Source organism: Topomyia yanbarensis, chromosome 3 (assembly GCF_030247195.1).
Source record: "Topomyia yanbarensis strain Yona2022 chromosome 3, ASM3024719v1, whole genome shotgun sequence".
In the NCBI taxonomy this organism is placed as follows: Eukaryota; Metazoa; Arthropoda; class Insecta; order Diptera; family Culicidae; genus Topomyia; species Topomyia yanbarensis.
In genome coordinates this window covers 8,659,696-8,681,063 of record NC_080672.1, presented here as the reverse complement: position 1 = coordinate 8,681,063, position 21,368 = coordinate 8,659,696, and the positions used below count along the sequence as shown (strand labels likewise).

The 21,368-nt window shown below is 38.9% G+C and overlaps 1 protein-coding gene across 4 annotated transcripts in view; it reads right to left on the bottom strand.

The window, feature by feature from the left end:
- The window catches only part of LOC131694003 (putative leucine-rich repeat-containing protein DDB_G0290503), a 49,837-nt gene that overhangs the window by 25,229 nt on the left and 3,240 nt on the right, over positions 1-21,368 (bottom strand). For all 4 annotated transcript variants that reach the window (XM_058982336.1, XM_058982334.1, XM_058982332.1 and 1 more), the window contains exon 2: positions 11,982-14,231. In XM_058982336.1, coding sequence (XP_058838319.1) covers positions 11,982-14,053 — 2,072 coding nt within the window. In that variant the 5' untranslated portion in view covers positions 14,054-14,231. The remainder of the gene's footprint in view (positions 1-11,981; positions 14,232-21,368) is intronic.

Genomic DNA, 21,368 nt, shown 5'->3' with positions numbered 1-21,368 from the left:
GATCACTAATTGGTTGGTAAAAAGAAACATCAGTCGTTATCTACTCAGACCAAACAATACGTATTGCGTATCCCTGCATGTTAAAATCTCCGCTATCACGTATACTTTGTGTAGTGGCACTACCCGGGGGAACTTGGCCATATACCAATTGCTCCATTGCCAATGCGATGTGATATATGAACCGGAATATTATTTGATGATATCTAAAAAGCATACAATCCTATAAAAACAATTGCCCAACATTATTGATTTTCATCTACCATAACTTGAATTTTGAATAACAACTCATTTCCTAAAATTGAAAAATACGCGATTTTTACACATTGGCAGATAATCCCCATTTGCATTGCAAATATCCAATGCCATTTATTTTCAGCTGCTGTTACTAAATGCCTATTAATATTTTTTGCCCGGTTTCTCGAAATAGCACGGATTTTTTTTTGCACGGTTTTTTTCACGGGATGATCAAATCATTAAACTTGTATATCGAAATAGGTATTTTATACATAAATAAAAATCGTATTATTTTGCAAAACCGTGCAAAAAAGTCGTGCAAAAAAGTGCGTGCAAAAACAGAATGCGGTGTATTTCTATTTTAAGACGGATCAACACGTTTAAACATTTTCTACTGAACGGTACACGCAGAAGTAGATAAATTTTTAATTCGTTGCTTTGTACGAGAATTTATAATACAATAGAATATGCCCAGAAGTTCGATTTATGGTTTCTACGACAATTGAGTAGTTTATGTCGTTTCTGCTTACCTTATATGAAAGTTTGCGCTTTTTCCATATTATAGACATCTTGCGGCAATATACGTGAAACAAGAGCTTCTTTATTATAACACATTGATGTTCGCATTATAAAATAATCTCTTCCCAGTACAACACATCCAGAATTCGTAATGTGGACTGATTTATGTTGGAATACCAGCCCGAATGCTACAACCAATACTGGATGAATCGGGTGTTACAATTGCACTGAAATTCAAAGAGAAAACTTTCCGACTGCGATGAATGGGATCCAATAGCGAAGTCTACTGTCAAAACGACTGGAACGAGGAGTTGTGCGAGAAAGAATTTAAACTTTTCTCTTGGTGGAAACTAATGGATAGAATGTATGGGCGCAAACTGTTCCTATATTTTTTCTGCATTTAATGTGTGTTTTACAACTACAATATTATAGTTTCTTCAAAACCTTTTAATAGCATTCCCATACAAGTTAATTTATGTTAGCCACCACCGAAGCAGTGCCATCTCGTTAATATTAACATAAAACATGCCTTTTCCAATACTTGCAAATTATTAACTACATTGCGGTTAAAGTTAATTAAATACTCCTGAATAATTTCAAAGTGTGGCTCAGTGGGAAAAATGTACTAAGTACACGACTTTTTGATAAAGTTTACCAAAAAGGTGCTTTTTGTTTGAGTTTATACTCAAGACTGATTATATAACTCGGAAGAAAGTTGAATGCGGCCAAAGTTATTAGTTCTTATGTAGAATGTCCGGAGAATCAATTGAAGATAGCTATATTAATCTCACGCAACAACGTTTTACCCCAATCCTTCGCACAACTTAAGTTAATCCTGACTCTATCTTTCGATAAGAGACGAAATACGGCTGATCAAAAGTGATAATTCTTATGTAAAAAGTCCCGATTATCGGTTGAATATAGTTAGAATGACCGCACGGAACTGGTGTACCCGTTTCACCTCAATTTATCCTGTTGCTTAAGTATAAAGTTAAATGTGGCTCTATATTTCAGAAAGAAGCTGAATGCCGTTGATCAAAAGCAGTATTTTTATGCAAAAAGTACAGAGAATCGATCGAAGTTACAATAACCGCTCGAAATGTGTATACCCGTTTTACCCCAATTTTTTCCATAATAAATTCATGAAGTTTTACAAACTCAACGTTTCAAGAGAAAGCGGCTTATTAAAAGCAGTTTTGAAGTAGAATACTTCTAACGTTTCAATATAGGGGCGCCGTTTCAAAATTTTCTGCCAGAATTTTACCCGATTTTTTAAACGTGAATATCTGCATTTGTACTGAATGAAAAAATAATATTATTACGCTATCTGATTGGAAATATGTACAACAATTTTGTATCCAATTCGGTAGTATGTACAATTACTAAAAATAGCGGAAATAATGGATTTTATGAAAGTAGTAATTATCTGATCCATGATTGGTTGGTACAATTGATTCACCGGACTTTTTGACACAAGAGTTATTACTTTGGTTCTGCCGTTTTTTGCCTCTTCTCGAAATATAAAACCTGGTTAAACTTCAAACTTCAATAATGGGCAGAATAAGGGTAAACGGGTTCATTTCGTGTGGGCTATTTGCAATCGACTCTCTAGACTTTTTAACACAATACAACTAGTGATCAACCGCATTCAGCCTCTTTCCGAAATATATTGCCATGTTTGATTTCCCTTTTGAGGCCTGAGAGGAATTGGGGTAAAACGGGTTCAACGTTACGTGCGGTCGCTCTATCTGTCTACACTGCTTTTGATCATCGGCATTAAGCCTGCTTCCGAGATGTTGAGTAGAGTTAAACTAAAAACCCAACATTTGGGGAGAATTGGGATAAAACAGATTAAAACATTTTATGCAGACAATCCCACTATGTTCTATAGAATCTTTGAACTTTTTTGCATAAGGAACACTAACTATGGTAGCCCGTATTCAGTTTTCTTTCAAGTTGTATAGCCAGTAATAAACATAAACACAAACAAAAAGGTGAATTGGGGAAAAGCGAGCATGATAACGTAGGGGAACTGGGGGTAAGACGGACATGTTAAGGTTATACTCAAATAAAACATAGTAAAAGCACGTTTTTGTCAACATGAAATACTCTATGTTGTAGCTCCATATGTTGGCTTTCGAGTGCCCAGAGGGATTATGTTACAAAAATCAACAAGTATCTTTTTTTAAAGAAATAGAAAACAATGAAATATCCGAACTTTTTCCAGACTGCGGGTGAAACGGACATATGGTGGGGGTAAGACGGACATGTCGCCGAAAGGATGATCACAATACAAAATATTAAAATTTACTGTTTCTAACGGATGTTTTGCATAGTTTGTGGTTCTTCTTAATATATATGTTCAATTCGAGGTGAAATATAACGTTTTGGGGTTCAATTTAAAGTTGAAGCAAATGATGTATTTTCTAATATCGCTTTTTTCCGTTGTCAAAAAGAGAGCTATACAATCACTTCCAATGATCAGACAAATCATTTATACAAAACTGAAAAGTTACATATTAAATACGCAATTGGTAACATCAGTTCCTCGATTACACATAGCCAGAATAAAGTCTTCTACCTTTTCCAGGTCCTAGGAACTCCGTATTCAGCCTCGGTCACATTAACGTACATCTTGCGGTCTCCTACATGTGAGACTTCAGCTAACTGGATGGTTCTCCACGTTTGACTGCTAGAATTTCGTTTCTACACGCGAGACATTCATATAAGGATGAATCAATAGAATTAATCAAGACTGGCCGTCTTGCCCCACCAGTACACATATTTTTTAAACGCTTGCACTTATTTAATCGTATAAGAACTTACCTGTTATTTTTCACGAAGATGTCATTTAAGAGTTACATTATCGAAATAAAAGAAAAAATCCGCGAAAAAATAGATTTTTTTCTCGATAAACCTTAAAATCAGAGCCGTAAAAATTACATCCTTACGAAGATGCTCTACTGATTATCAATGTTTACTTAAATTTTTCGCTTTTAACAATATTCAAGGCCTACTGAGTGCTTCATAATTCAATGAAATCCATGAAGAGAGAGTACTCATATAATTCAATTTAACTTTATATGTTATATGCCTAAAATAACCATGTGTCCGTCTTACCCAACCTGTCCGTCTTACCCACAGTTCCCCTACTTTGCGGTCAGTTGAAGTATCTGCAATTCGATAACCACACTTAGCATTCTGTCAAGCTATTAAGTAAATTCGCGTTTTTTGATACTTTTTTCCCGCTGTGCACTGTGGCGCGTTGGAGCCGTTTCGATTTCATTAGTTCTCATCAGCTTGAGCTCCTTTTCTTGCGGGACTAGGTACTTGCTCAGGAGAAAAAATTGTATCTCCGTTTTGTTTTTTGAGCTAGCGTCAATTCTGCGCCAGCTTAGTACTGTCACTAAGTTCGTATCGGATTCTGATGAGACGAAGTCGAAACACAAATTCCCCTGAGAAGCTCTGAAAGAGCAGTGCGAACGTGGAGAAGTGCAGATGACGATCCGAATGAGGAAGCGACCTTTCGGCACGTAACCGGCTTCGGTTAGACTTCCAGCCGAAACAGCAAACAAGGCACTAAAAACAGGCAAGGTGGCTGGTCGGTATGTCCACTGAGTGTCTCTCAGCGACCGGAAGTGTGCTTTAAGTGTCAAGAGTTCGGCCACTTGGCTAGAAACTGCAATTTACCTGATAGGAGCAAGTTATGCAGAAGGTGTGGGGAAGAAGACCATAAGGCAAAATACTGCCGACAGGCTGTCTGATCTGTGCAAACGAAGAAAGTAACAACCACCTTACAGGAGGCCCACGATGTCCATCCTTCAAACAGTGTATCATCGCAAATCAACCTAAATAACTGTGACAAAGCGCAAAACTTGCTGCGGAAATCTGGACCGATGTTGCTATCATCTCGGAGCCATACCATATCCCGGCCTGCGATAAAAACTGGATATCAGATAATGAAAAATCAGCGGCAACTTGGACGACGAGAAGATCTTTATTTCAGGAAATGGTTTATCGCGCAGATGACGGCTTTGTATTCGTCAAAATCAATGGAATCTTCTGCAGCCACTGCCGGGAACTCTTCGTCGGGGAGTAGGAAAGTTCCAACGTCGGGAACTATTACGAGTAGGCCGTAGCGAATTGAATCGTTGGGCACCGGTGAACCGGGCACCATCCTCCAACCAAAATCCCTGGACAGACCTCGGAACTCTACCGGACAGCATCGAAGCAAGCTAGGATAACGCACCCTTCAACGGTTTCGAGGGACACTCTTTCGTCGGCGAACACTCCGCCGAGGTAGGCTAGCTCCATCACCGGGGACTACACCGGGTAGCACTGAATGCGAAAAAACTCCAGAATATGGTCGCCGGGCACCACTTAACCACCCTCCAACCGGAACCGCTGGATGGACCACGACATCCAACTGGTCAACGCATTGAGGAGCGCATGTACAATATCATGCCTAAGCATTGGCAGCAGGACTAAATGGCGGTGATAGAAACATCGAATTAGCACTACCAGATAGATCTGGAATCAAGCGAAGTGCATGAGCAACCATGCTTTTATGACCATGCATTATCTTGTTACCGGCAAAACAGATTGTGCTTGAGGTGAAAAGTTTAGATGTGGCTAAATATTTGGACGTATCCAATAAACAATATCTAAGGAGTCAAAATGGGCTAATTGTCTGTGAAAAATGCTTTTTTACCCATTCAAGGCCAACGCCTTTTCCGGGAGTAGTACCTATGCAGGAAACGCTGGCCAATATCGTGCAGCAACTATGTGCCATTATTATTACAGTTATTATTATTATTATTGATTCGAAACTTTGTGATATATAAAGTTTATCTTTCAAATTTTTCAAGTATAGAATAACATTTGCCGCTTTAATTATAAATCAATTGCTTTTTGTTCTTCAATTCAGTGTTTCGATGAACGGCAAGCCCTAAGAAAGTCGAAGCGTGTATGTGAGGCGTGACTTATGTGCTATGGTCGGGGTGGTTTCTCCCTACTCCATTGCTTCATTACTCGAAGAAGGCTTCTGGTAGCTGGTGCCAGAAAGTTGAAGTTCAACTTTTCCTGTCTAAACTGTACTACAGGCAAGCAACCATGCATGGTGCAAAATATCCTTATATTAGTTTCATTCTACTATTATTATTGTAGAAATGGAAAAACATTTGCTCTTATTTATAGGCGCACCGAGAAAGCCAGTCCGAAACGTATCCTTATGGACACCCTACCCCCGATTCTCCCATACGGTTTTGTGGTGGTGGTTCTCCTCCACTGATAGGAATAAAAAGGTATACTCCTCCAACCAGATGATACTAATAATGCAAGTTCTATGTTTCGAGCTTGTTTGTACATTTCCTGGCGTAAAAGGCAGCTAGGCATCCTCGTACGTCAGAAGATGGGAAACTTAATTTAAATATGAATTTTGTATTATGTTTGAATTATAAATTTTGACCATTACATATTAAGACGTCGGATTCTGCGGGACGAGCGAAGGAGAATATTATAAACTTTGGTCCGGGCCGGTCCAGTACGGATCGGTACAGTCCAGGCCTACTACTGTATAGCAACTGTTTGCTCGGCATCCAATGGCAAGGCAAAACCCACTGCACGGCTCAGTCTATTCGAAGGAAAGTGTGGTTTCCTGCTTCATGGAATTCGTTTTGCGCAATGGGTTGCTTTGTCAGTCGACTGTTGTTCCAGTAGATGTTTTTGTACAGTTATGTCATTAAAAAATCTAATCGTTTATAGAATATTTTGCTGCTCTGCGTTTTTAAGCTATTTTGACATTAAAAATGTCTTACTCCACTATCTGGGGCTAGGAGTCATTCTAAAATCTAAACTATCTCCCATGTAACGAAACTATGTAAAATCAATCAGCGTATGTAGAATGTTGTTACAGTACTGCAGTGGTTAGAGCAGTGTCTGCCATCTTTGTTCAACGCATTGAGTCAAATGGTAGCGCAACAATAGGGGCACTCGATTCGAGTTTTCATTATGCTCAAACACGAGAATTTTACTGTTTTCAACGCATTTGTGTTATTATATTGGTTCTTAACAACGAAGCAAAGCGGTTGATGTCAATTTTTACGCATTCTATTGATTGTAAGGCAAGAAATTATCGAATTAGTGAGGCACCTTGCTAAGTATGGTGAAAATAGGCTCATCACCCTATATTTATTTTTATGCATGCGTGTGCGTTGTAACTTGTTAATCCATGTTTACGGCGCTTTGTAGCTGCGTAGGGTAAAGAGCCAATTGGTTTTCATGTTTCATATTTCGGTTATATGTTTTTTATCAGTAAGGCATCTGACAACGTGCTTCTGTAGTTATTGCACTGTTCAGCAGCGTAGTATTTTATATAGGAGAGTACACTCAGGTTTTTTTACGCGGATTTTGAAATTTACGCGGTTTTCATTTACGCGGCCTGTATCCCCTACGTGAAAAATCTGAGTGTAATTGCATCGGAAACAATCACATTCCCAGCAGAACTTTTTGTTTTCTAATTTCAAACACTTTTGTTTCGTACTGCACACAACGGAAAATTTTAAAACAGAACTTAAGCAGCAGTTGAAGCGGGTGTTCTTTTTCGATTCAAATTCAAGCCATGTCTTAAGCGTTACTGGACTTAAAATGGTTTGCCCAGTTTATCCAGTCAGAATATCTGTCCTACCCTATGTATTTAAAACACAGTTCTAATTGCGTTTTAAAGTATACAACAAGTAGAACGTTTGGGTATACTAATTTAAATTTTAAAATAAATCTGTTTTAAATTATGAAACAAACTGTTGTACTGAAGATATAATTATGTCAGTCCTATTACCACATGAAACACCTATATAACATAAAACGCTGCAGAATTGGTTTAATAATACAATGTTTACACTACAGAGTTATAACACGTTTTAATAATTAGCAACAAGAAAAATGTCACCAAGATAGCATAAAAACCCGTTTTAACTGGTAGTGCGAACGTTGCATAACAATGTAATTTATCAAATAATTTCATTTTTTCCACCACTAATCGATCAAGAAATACTTAAACTTAAGATTGTTTACTTAAATTCATTAGTACATTATTGAAAATTTAAATGGAAAATAAAACTTCATATTTCATGGAGAATCTGTATATTTCCGTTGGCGGGCGTAGGCTTCCTCATCACAGCTCTCAATATGGAACTTTTCTTTTGAATATATTTTCTGGACAGACCAGCCTATTTTTACTAGATGGATCAGCCAAATAATGCCAATCACCTAGTGAGATACTTGATTAATAGATACCGTTAAAAGACCTTCAATAAATTATGTTTTGATGGGGAGGGTATATAGCAAATTGTAACATATGAAAACAGGCAAGTGAACAAGAACGTGAGTCGATATGTGTGATAGATAAAATTCATTTGCACGCTCTTGAAAAAAGCTACATTTTTAATGTCACCGTGGTCGTGTCCTGTACACAACCCTTTAATTTTTTCACCTTGTTCAGTGAAGTTTGACACGTTGATCATCATCTTCCAATAATGTGAATATTGTTTGTCTTTATTTTTATTAAAGGTATTTGAGTGCAATATAAACGTATATAAATGTTTTGTTTTGAAGAATTTGGGTAAAAGTGTTCTGCTTCCAAATAGCTAACTGCTAGATAATTCATGAAATTGTTGGACAATTTTTAAGGGGTCTTGAAATCGCCTGTGACTATACGGGTAAAACTAGAGAAGAGGGAAGTCCAAATGCGCAAACGTATCAATATTTCCGCTCATTTTTCGTTATCAAACAACATTGTCGCGAGGAACATAATATTGTAAACAGTAGTAACATTTTAATGGCTTCACATGATTTTTTATGACGTGGTGGGTTATGAAACGGTAGAGAGACATCAAAAGGCAATCAGTCCGTTTTCAATAAACAAAAGCCAGTGAGGCACATATTCAGAATACGTGCCCATTTGGTGATCAAACTGCACATTTTGAGAAAACTTACACAGGAACCGTTAAGTGCAACCTATCTATAGCCATCCAATGCGACACACAGTCAGCAATACCATCATCTGAACCAAAAACGGTTGATAAATTCGTGGTTGCGGATCAAGAAATAATGACAACAGCAAAAGCTGCGCCCTCCAATAACAACGACGGCGGGCCTATAGTTGTGACCCATAAGTTAAAGCAACAAGGAAGAAAATATCACGAACACTATGTCAGCATTAACGATGACGGCAACGAGAGCAAAGTGGATTACTCCCAAGATGCAGTAGCCTTCCTCACCACCAGTAGACGACATATGTTGCGTGTGCGTGATCTGCATAACTTGTATTTTACATTTAATTGTAAATATATCAAAGACTCACGGCTTCGCCAAGTTTATACGCATTAAACCGTACAAAATAAACGAATTTAAAAATCAAAAGGTAACGATGGAGCCCGGGGAAAATGTTACGAAAAGCTCATAGGTTTACAGAGCGACAATAATTTCTGATGATGGAACACATCATTATCTAGGGCAATGTGTCACTAAAATTCGAGAAATCTCCTATGTAACGATACTGTGAATGGTTTGGTTAGATTTGTAGAATTTATCGATATATTCTTTTAATATACCAATCGATTTCGAAACATCTAACTTGATTATTGTTAACAATTTAGTTTAGTGTATGTACTATAACAGGATACACACAGCTGTTTAGAAATTCTCCGTTTATGTTCAATTACTATAGCAAATTGTTCATTTAGTGATGAAACTTACCAGGATTCATAAATACAAGAGTTATCAAAGATGGATCGCGCGAGATTCGAAACAATCTACACAAACATTTAAAATGTAACGTGGTTGGTAGTTCTTAAATTTCCAATATCGGCTGTAAATGACGTGCCTCAACGATAACCCTGTTAGATCAAATGTAGAAGTGAAGTCTATGACAGAAAACTACGAGATCGTTGGGATGGCCTAGGCATACGGTCGTGCCATGCCATCAAACATCCTAGCAGGGGGCTAAAAAAATCTGGCTGCCGAAAATCGTGCAAGGAAATAATAAATGCGAGCAAATTCTGATCAAGTACAACTAATATATTTCGATGGTCGATGAAAGTGGACTTGGCAAATACCGGGTCAAAAATTTTACCTTACTAAACGGTGCAGATAAATTTGCGTACAAGTTGATGATTTGGGAAGCCATCTGCAGTTACGGAAGAAAAACTGACATTTCCATCATTGAAGCGACTATGAATGTATAACTATTCATAGAGCAGTGCTTCCAGGCGTAAATTTTATGATTCATTCAATCACTCAAAGATTCAATGTTTCCATTCATAGACAATTTTTTTCGAACCGTATAAGCAGACTAATATTGAATTTATTGTTAAACGTACTGATAAATCAATTTGTCCAGATATCTGACTCATGGAACAGTTTTGGAGCAATGTGGCAATACTATCACGGAATGCCCGATTCGATGCAGTTAAATTCTCCATTGCCATTATGTTGAGCCATTATATTGAAAAATCCGTTAGCGAAAAAAGTGAAATTTCCCCCACATGAGTTAACATTTCTCGAATGGAGTCGCCAATTTAAAACACCTAAGAGATTCAACCAAAATGTTGTGTGTGCTATAAACATTAGCTAGCAACTCCAGCGCGCTTTCAATAATGTTGGCATGCTTACCAAATGCTATCTCCATAACAAAATTCATCTTTTCGGTATAAAATTCAAATTTTCAACCTCGTACCAATCTAACATAACAAATGTGTCATCCGGTTCGAGAATGGGTGATCATGATTGTAGTGTAATTAGACGAATCCAATGGCATTTTTGTGTTTGACTGCACACTACACCGGTGTAATCGGTGCTACATTCATTCAAACTTGGGTCTAATCAGTATATCTCTTTTTTTGCACTACACCGGTGTAGCACCAAGAAAAAACGAAAATGCTATTAGTGGAATTGCCTCCATGAGATCACTGCCCAAGGAACGCTTGCAACATGTAATGGCCGCGGTTTGTTGCATAGCCATAAACTTTTGCTGGCGCGCTTTTTCAGTTGCTAAATCAGTTGAATAATGGTTTATGTACGCTTCTTTCCAACAAGTTTTGTTGTAGAAACTGCTAATCAACAAGCGGTGCTGCTCGGATGTTCTACTAGGTTTTACCCTCATAACCGCCAGACCAGCCTTTATTGTCTTGTAACACAAACAATTGTAAAACTGATATTTCATCCCACTTGGATACGGTAACGACACTTTATATGGAGAGAGCAATGTCCTGACGCACACATATTCTGCTCATGACAATTCAGGTTCAATGTCTTCCGAACTGTCACATTTACTGTAAAATCTTGCCAAATACGATAGACTATATAGCATGCCAAGAATATATTAAAAGATCAAAGACGCCTACTGTATACCTATCACTGTCATGCCAGTTAGGTATTGGATGTTTTCGTTCGCTTCCCGTATTGATTTCTTAGATGACGAATTTCAAAGAAATAATTTGGTTGAAACTTGAATTAATACCAAAACACGAAGCTCTGAATATATTGGAATTCAAAAAACTAGTTGAATTTCATTTCGAAAAGATTGTCGAAGTAGACAGTATGTCTCGCGGCATGAACAACAGCACTCAAACGGCGAAAGTGTGCGGAAAGCGCAGAGAATATCCCAGTCTCGGACCAAAGTGTTTTCACAGCAATCAATTACGGTCGCCAACTCAATAAAAGGCAGAAGCGTGAGAAAAAAAACTCACCACGTGTAACAAATTATAACGTCAATAAAATGTTTGTCGGTGGATGGCAGTTTACAATATTCGTCCAATAAATTGGAAAAATGTTGCTTGAGAAGGTGTGAGCATAATTTGGATGTAAAAAAGACCACACACCTAAAATCTAAAAAAAAAACAACGATAACTTTTGCAGTTACTAAAATTCGAAATCTGTAATTTAAGGAATAAGAAACCCAATTGCGTCTCCACCATGAGAATGTTTTGCTTTCCGATGAACTATTTCCGTTCCCAAGCGGGACAAGCACCTTGTCACAACTTGACAGTTGAATAACGATTGACATGATAGATGAGTCTTTCTTCGGAAAACGACAGAGGAAAAGTACACTCGTGGTGACGACAATCGGTCGTAAAAACATATTCGTTCTTTGTTTCAACGTGTGCACCTTAACGACTATAACACAATTAAAAAAATGCAATGTAGTTCAAATAAAACACAATAATATTTACATTTCACTGTTGATTTTATCAACCGTGTTGAAGGGTTGTTTGGCAGCTTTCTCGATGCTGGTCGGTTGAACCACGTCCGGTAGGCTAATGACATCTTCCACGACCAAGCTGGTTTCATTATCCGGAACTGGCAAACTGTCACCATCGATCACAACGATCTTTGACTGAGAGGTCGTTTCGTCGAACTTTTCTTTCGTGTCTTTGGGATCACTGTCGTCATATTTAAAATCGATTAGCTTGCGCTTGGTACTGAGCACAGGAACACTACCTAAAATGCCACTATTATCACTGTTAAATGCATGTTGTTCGTTACTAACACTAAGCACAACGTTAACACCGTTTGTATTATTCACAGGCGAACCGGGCAAAAATGCCGCATGCATTTGTTCATCATTATTTTTCGCAGTGGATTCATAAATCTCCCGTTCTAAATTTAAAGAGTCCGAGAGCGATTCAGTACTTGCGGTACTATCACTGAAACCATTGCTCGAATCATTTTCCTGCAATGGATTTCCCTCGATAATAAGTTGATCACTAAACACTACTCGTTTTTTCGGAGTAATTCGAAGTTCACTTGGATTGGATTGTTTTTGACTTAAACCAGGGTCATAATTTTGACTAGGTAAAAATGGTGAAAGTGTCTTATTAACCCCACCATCCAAGGAGGCCGATGATGGTGGGGATGTGGGCGAAACTGATTCCGTCGCTTCATAGAAGACGTCTCTATCATCGCTAGTATCGTCCCTAAAAGCATCCGGCTTCACATGCACTGACAGCTGTTGCTGGATCGACGGCACTATCAAAGTAGGCTGGTGAGTTGGTGTAGCTGATCGTCTGCTGCGGTTCGTCAAATCACTTGTCTTGCTTGGCTGCTGTCCCATTTCCTTGTTCGATGTTACGTCTTCGGTAGTTACGATTCCACTGGCGAGCGGGTTGCGCTGGTCATCGCTGATGTTGGTAGTAGCGGATGAATGGAGCTCTGCTTGAGGATACTGCTGCGACACTGAGCTGCTATTGATACTGCTTAATAGCTCATTACATTCGGTACCGGTAGGGAAACCATTAACTGTTGTCTGAGTTAACGAAAACGGTGACGTCGAAGACTGCGCCGTCGCAGTGCTACCTTCTGACACTATACTCACACCATCGCATTGATCGGGTCGTTCTGCGAACGAAGACTTGTTAATAACCGAGAGAACCACGACTCTATTTTTATCCTCACGATCTTCAACGTTTTTACCTTTGACGTCATCGACCATGGGAACCGATCGTTGCTGAAAATCAGCATCGCTGCTAACGTTCGTTACCTTCTGTTCTTCTTTGGAATCGTTCTGGTAAACTTTATCATCAGATTGTTGTACTTGAATCTCGTTCTCAGTAGGCGTAGTTGTGCCCACTTTTCCTATGCCTGCTTTTTCAAATTTGTCTAAACTATTTTCAGTTTGCTTCTGAAGCAGGTGGCTATCTTTATTCACAGATTGACCTTGTTGATGGTTGAAATTCTTGCTACCTTGATGTTGCTGCTGCTGATAGCGTCGTTTATTTCTTCCCTTTGCCATATCACTTTCGAACAGGACCGCGTTTTGATTGTAACTAGATGATCGTTCAAATGTCGAATCGTTCGGTTCCCCCCGTACTTGAATTGGCAGTGAATTCTCGCGTTGCACGCACTCATTGATCGCGTTTCCGTCGCCGTCGCTTTCCTCGTCGGCGAATTCGATCGCGATACCGTTCTCGTAGCCGAACGAACGACCGTTCTCGTGGATTATATCACTCGGACTGAAGCTGGCCACACTTGGCGGTGAATGTTGCTTATTTTTAATACTTCCACCCTCTCTGCCATTTCCGCCGAACTCGCCGGTAAGATACACCTTAGCATCATTACGATCGTAGCTGCCTTCTCGAACGTGTTGCTGCACCACCGTCGGCAGCTGCGTCTCCAAGGTGCTCGCTACGCACGCGCTCGGCGCAGCATACTGTGATGCATTCCCATCCCGTTTCGGCTGTTGCAGTTTTTGCTCATGTTTTTGTTTTGATTTTTGCGACTTTGAACGTTTAAAAAAGTTGAACATTTTACGAATGTTTTCTTTTTCTACTCGGTAGTCGGTATGTTATTGACTAAAAAATTCATCAAATCACTGTTCGGTTTCGCGTTTCACTCAGTTCACCGGTTTACCGCCGTTCATTTTTTCTCCTAACTCTTACTAAATGCGAATCGGACGACTTCTCTCGGCAGACTGTTGGATGAAGCTGGTAGTAAATGAAGCTGTCACATTGGGTCAAACTGTTTTCCGTTCGCTCACTCTCTTTGCATGGTCAGACTTTTGTCATCCAAAATAACCCGGCTTCCCTTTGCAAACATCCGTAAATCTATCACGTAGGATGTTGCAATTATTTTTTTCTGTGGTCAGGAAAGTCTCTTCAACTAAGAATCTTTCCGGCTTACGTGGTCATCCTACACAACTAGACCAACGCACGCAGAGGAACCAAATTCATATTTCGACATCCACTCCGTGTCCACTTGGACGAAATTAGTACACTAATGGACTCATACATTCATGAATGATCATGCGTCTCCACCTTGCGTTCGTTGTTAAGCTTGCAAGCGGTCAGTCAATTTAAGTGAAACATGTAACTTAGGCTGTTAGCATCAGATGGTAAAATAAACACCGATGAGTGGATTCTCAAAAAAATATTTTCACGGAGTTACGTAACAAAGGAGTACTTAGCCGTTCTGACGCAGTCGGCTAGCTGATTGAGATTGTTTGTAAATCAGTTGACAAAGCTAACGTTTCTGAGAGCATCTGTACGGAACAGATAACAAACTGCTTGGCCAAAAAAAAAAAAGAAACGATACAGAAACAAACAAAACAAAACTGGAAATAAATAAAAATCATGAACTCATTTCTTGCGGAAATTTAAACTGTGATAAATTCGTCGATTTGTTGGTGAGTATTTTTCATCCCAAACTAGCGCACATGGGCGTGTGTTATGTTGCGCGAAGAGCAGCCGAAAATGAATGAAACGAGTTGTAAATGAGACCGTGGTTTCGAGTGATGAAATAACAAAATAAATAATGGCGCGTCTCCTCCAAAGAGGGCAGAGCAGAGCGAACCCAGTGAACCGTGTAGATCGCAGCAAGCGCAGGGATTTCTAATTCGGTCGACCTTGTACCAGTTGTTCGAACTGACAGTAGCAAAACCCTCTCTCCGATCCCCGTCCCGTAACCTTGTGAAGTTGTACCAGAATGAGATATTTTTACGTAAACTGCTAAAGGACGGACAGAATTTCTGCATAGATTCGGGGGACCTTGGCCATGTCACTGGCAGTGGGTTGTGTCTTCTGATGGCTGTGGGTGCCGTTCTCTTTCAGCTCTAGTTACAGCGGAAATTGCCGTATAGACACCTTGTTCTGTTTTGGCGCGTCCAAGTGCTCAATTAAACTAAAGGTGTATACTCTCTAAACAGAATGTTGAGAAAACTAATTGTTTATTATAAATATTCCGAAAAACGGCAAAATCCGTCGACGCAACACGTAAAATTCAGAAGCTAAATTAATCTAAGGAGACATTGAAATGTAGCAGTTAATCCATCAATGTGCAAAACAGCAGTCCAGATCAGCGATATTAGCAAATTAACAGATCAACCATTGACGTCTTCGGTTTTTGATGCCACTTACCAATCAAATCCATCCCAAGCTGATGTTGGTTTTCCGGTCAAACTCAATAAACAACAGCAGAAACGATTCTGCTTTAAATCTTCCGATCGAGCAGGAATTCGTTTTCTAAACACAGTCCCAAATAATTATACTTCACTCGGTGATGTACATTAAACAGACGAACGTTCTCTCGAAGAAAGCCGCGATTGCCCAAGTTCACGGCCTGCTACGACTGTGTCGGCCAGCTGGCTTTTTGCTCAAGTATCAAAGATCGGGGAATCGTTAAAAGCAGACAGTTATGGCAGTGAAAAAAACTCTTGTGTGGTTGGTCCATGGAAACGAAATGGACCGAGTGTAATTGGATAATTTATTGCGTGACGAAAATGTTTGCACAGCAAATCTAACACTGGGTCAAGAAGGTTTTTTTCGCGCAACTTTTATTTTGCGTGAAGGTTAATAGTTTAGTTTTAGAACGAGTTGAATAACTGACTTTGACAGAATACTAACATACTATTAATTAGCTGTCAATTTAATTTTAGATGGTATGGGAAAATTAAATTTGGCTCGATACTTCTCGATTTTTGTTTGATAGTCAAATATTTCTTTAAATGCAAACCGTCAAACAGACAAAGAACATATCGGGTTTAATCGAATAGTTCCTGAATTGATTATCAATATAAGTCCTTAAAGGTTTCTAAATAAATTACATGAAAATGTAACATATGGGAACTAAGACGGACAGGGGGAAGGCGGACATATGATTATTTAGGGAATAAAACTTTTAAAATTCAAACGAATCGCATGTGTTCAATCATTATGGAAAGTAACTTATTTAATCTACTAGTTTCGTTGAGACTTGAGACATTTGAGCAGAGGCTTTTCCAACCACTTCGCTCAGAGGATCGTATGCATTACGAGCCAACCGACCCGTCCCTGCGTCTGCAATTCCAAGCTACATAACTTTTTGAGTCGAACAAGTCCGGTATTCCACCAAGGTGTTTCTCTGTAAGCACCCGTAACTCGAAGCGGACAGGCTTCTTGATATGCTGCTACTGTGAATGCTTTTGTTTTATTCACGACTTTGGAAAGTAGAAAACGACCGGATGGATTTTTAGTGGATTTTCGGCTTCCACGGTCTAGAAAATAAGAACGGCTGTTGTATACTGCTCGACGTTTCGGCCACTGGTTTTGGCCTTTTTCAAGGGAAATATCTTATCGTTCTTCGTCTAAACATCGTATGCCAACTATGTGCGGATCTAAAAATGTTTACATTTTCACGACCTCATCCAAGTCACTTGGAGATTCAATCGTCGGAAGATACCCATGAAACCTAGTCGCCGAGGTCCCAGTTTTTTAGTTTTGGAATTTTATGACGATATCTAACGAGACGTTTAAATGATCAAATACGATGTATTTATGATCAGATAACGACGGTTCGAGTTCGTTGAGTACGAGCCAGTTTGCCAACTCATGCGTAATACCGTCAGAGCAGAGAGTTACATTTGACTCCTCTTATCTGCCAACTCATGCAAGTGTTGGGCGATTCTTTATATTAAGTGTGTGCAGATTTGTACTACTTAAGCATTCCATCAATTCGGTGCCTCTCAAATTGATATCCGAGTTCCCCCAAATTATGTGGTAAGCATTTGCATCATTGCCGATTATCAAGGGAAACCCATTTCTACTTAGGTATGTCATGGTTCATAATACGGCAAATATGCCGAACATTAGACGTATTTATTGTTTATGTAGTAACATAAATTCATGCCCGAGTCATTTCACGATGATTTGTCATGGTATTTTGTTGAAAGAAAACGGGATTAACTAACTTTCTCTTCATGGAAATACGGTTTTTGAACCAAAGTTATGGAAGCTGTAAAAGGCGGGATGAACTCATAGTTTATGTACATTTATGCTTAAATTCAGTCATCATCGAAGAACTGATGTGATTTTAACTGTGGAATCTGCCCAAAAACAGGGACTTTCTGAATTATCGGTAGTGGGAAATGTATTCAAATAATGTTTGATTGGCAATCAGTGATCTAGACCTGCGAATCGGTGTAATTTAATAAACAATTCAATAGATTTTTAGCCTCTGAGGTATTACGATTGTAACAGTTTATATGGGAAAGTCCAGTGAGATTTTACTAATCAACCTGTAACTCAGAACCGAATATAATTCAATAGCAGTCATTGGGATTACTGCATTTTTCATTTGAAATCTAATTTGCAAAAATCGGTCAAGAATTCGCTGGGAAACTAGTGTGAGTTTAAATGACAGACACATACACATACATACATACATACATTTTCCGATTTCGACGAACTGAATCGAATGGAAACAAATCTGTTGAAAATTAACAGCGCTGGTTCGGCCAGCAAGTGATTTCTGATCAACAGGAGGCCAACGTTAAAAGTAGGTCTACTTTCGTTCAATCGGGAGCAAGTTCAAGAGTTACAACAACACTCGTTGAGATCCCTAGAAATAAGGAGGAAACAGTCAGTGACGTAGTAGCGGGGAGAGGTTTGGGGCAAACGCCCCCCACCGAAATATTTTATTGGAAAATGTGCCTAATATTTTAAATTGAATTCTCTAAGCTTCTTTTGCAAAAGTTATCTTCTGAGAAGGAGGAGTCTCAAAGGTTTCGGGTTCGAATCCTACCTCCGGGGGAATTTTTTCACATAATTGCTTTCGCTTCATTCACCATTTCGATCAGTTTTCCCCGTTGGATACCACCAGAAAAGACCCAGACCGAGTATTTCGCGAACAAGTCGAGAGCTCATTGAGGAAGTGGTACTACATGGCACAAGAAGGAAGCCAAAATGGCATAAACGAGTAGCAGTGCTAGATGTCACCGGATAGAGAGCCAAAGGGCTCAAGAAGTTGCGATGCTGAATGGCGTAAGAGAGCCGAGTCGTAATGTTGAAAGGCACAAGGAAGTCGAGTCGTAGTGTTGAATAACATAAGGGGACCGAAGGGCTTAGGAAATTAGACAATCTGGAGATTGTCCACGTAGGGGACTAATTTTCTACCACCAGCTAGCTTTCCTACTGCCATACAGAAATCTCCACGTTGTGTGGATATCGAAAACTGGTAGTGCGTCGAGGAGGGGTGCTGTAACTCTACTGAAAGAAAAAAAAATTCCAAGCAGCAGGATTAGCGTGTAGATGATGTACATAGTAAAAAAAACTCGCCCCGTAGTAAATTAGTGCCAGGGAGGAATTAGGTTCCGTGTGTACTCTGGAATCGGGTTTTAGTTGGAAAGATCGGAATCAACCTAACATAACTCGAAGAATTTCTTTTCGAGAAAACTTCTGAGGTGATATTCCGCATCTCGGAACGAAAGAGGTTTTGTATACAAGCTTCTATGAAACAGTCGGAAAATATCGTAAGATCGTAGCAATCGACGACAATGCACGCACAAAGAAAAGTTCTCGCTCATGTTAAGTGCCACTCGTATGAGATGTCGATCAGGTTGCTTGGGTGTGTGTAGTGTGAATATATCGAAACTTCACGCAAACGAAAAACTACCAACAATTGAGTACTTTTGGCCTTATCTCGTGGTATCGTGCAGGAAGGACGATTAGAACGAAAATTAGGTAAACCGTGTTGAAGGTAGTTTCCATTTAACTACGGCAAAAATCATAACTCAACCTTGAGTTTAATTTACTTAAATTTAAGTTGAATTTACCTAATTTTGAGTATACCCCAAGCAACTCAAAAGTACCTTACTCCACGGAAGACCTCGACTAAGTCGAATCTCTCGTTTTGTTTTTGACAACACTAGAAAGTGCGAAAACGATGCACAACTCAAATGTAAGCTAAAAGAACTTATTCTTTGGGTTGTTTTATTTTTCCGTGTTTTGAGTCGTTTGCTGATAAAGACGTGGCCGGTAGGGTTTGATTTTCAACGTTGGAAAAAGAAACATATCAGGGGGCCGGATTTGCAAATATAGTAAGTTGTGCTGTGCGTCGATACAGTAGAAATAGGATCCCAAAATTGCCGATAGAATTCGTTTGGATTTTACCGTAAAGTTGTTTGGTTCCCTACAAACATTACAATAAGGCGGGGCTAGTTGATGGAACGATGACCTCGGAACATGTCTGGCACTGTACACGAAATGGGTCATCGGAAAGTCAATTGAGCTAACACCTTCCTAAATCCGTGAACCAAGTTATTTGCATGAATGTTTAAATACATGCAAACATCTTTTTTCTGTAAATCACTACCAGCTAGTGGGAGATAGGATGGTTAACACACACACACACACACAAGTTGTTTGGTTCCCTGCGTAACTAAAATGTGCTGGAAAAGTAAAGAAATACTAAATATTGGTGAGATCATTTTAAATTATTTTTGTTATACACTCAGGTTTTTTTTACGCGGGGGATACGAGCCGCGTAAATGAAAACCGCGTAAAGTTCAAAATCCGCGTAAATGAAAACCGCGTAAATTTCAAAATCCGCGTAAATGAAAACCGCGTAAATTTCAAAAACCGCGTAAATGAAAACCGCGTAAATTTCAAAATCCGCGTAAATGAAAACCGCGTAAATTTCAAAATCCGCGTAAAAAAACCGCGTAAAAAAAACTTGAGTGTAATTTTATTTTAGTTATTGCCAGAAATAATGGATTTTTTAGCAGTGTGAATAAATCCCATGTATCTAAATGATGCGTAGATTTATTCGAGCGTGGCTTATTGCAATGTAGTGAATGAACAGGTATTCTTGAAATGGGTCGTTGAATGTGCAATAGGACTGTCACCTATCTACAGGACTGAACATTGTTCAGTGAACAAGTTTGCAGCTAGTCTTTGTACGTGAAAGGCACAAATCTTAACTTAATAAAGTCATGGATGCGTTTCGACTTCGACTCATTATTATATTAGGATTTGTGCCCTTCGCGTACAAAGACTGGTTTCACAAAAAATTTTCGCCTCGGTGAGAAATTTAAGTGTTTACCCAATTTTTTCCTTATGGGGAAATATAGAATAGTATCCCCGACGCGATTATTGAACCATGTGGAAACATTTTTCTAGTGTTCTCTCCAACATCCTCTCGAGGTCTTTAGTTTCATTTTCTTGTGCCTTTTTCCTTATTTCGGAAAGCGAGTAAAGGCACTATAACCTAGGCTTGTTAGCCAAGGCAGTTCTAAATAAATACCTCTGTCTCATCCCTGGAAGTTTGGACCAAAGGAGCGACATTAATCTTTTTAGCCAAGTCTCTTCCAATGATTTATCAAATTACCTTTGAACTGAAACGGTCGGTACGGTTGGCCCCGTTTCTTCCTTATTCAAGGTACAAAAGGTTCGTTGATTAAATTCTACGTTAAATGAATAATTTGATTGTCGTATAATGGTGAACTATCGTTGTGTCATATATCATAATATTGACAAGAAAAATTGTAAAGGGACGTATAGGGGAACATGGGGAGATTTGACCAAGCGCATTATATTTTTGGCTATGGTGTCTTCTATTCGATTCTCGAATTTTTTTCAAAAATATTTTTATACTCGTTTCGATCCCTTAAGGTAATTTTAAAAGTTTGGAATGAAAAATCCTTTCCTTACAGAAAATATTACTTGATTAATAAATTTGCTTTTAATGATGTAATTTTTATTAAACTTTGTATGGACCATCTTAATCTTTGTGAAGCAGTGAAATGATTTTACATAAATTGGAACATTGGAATAGTTATTACTAGAATTTGAATGACATTGAACGCAATATCT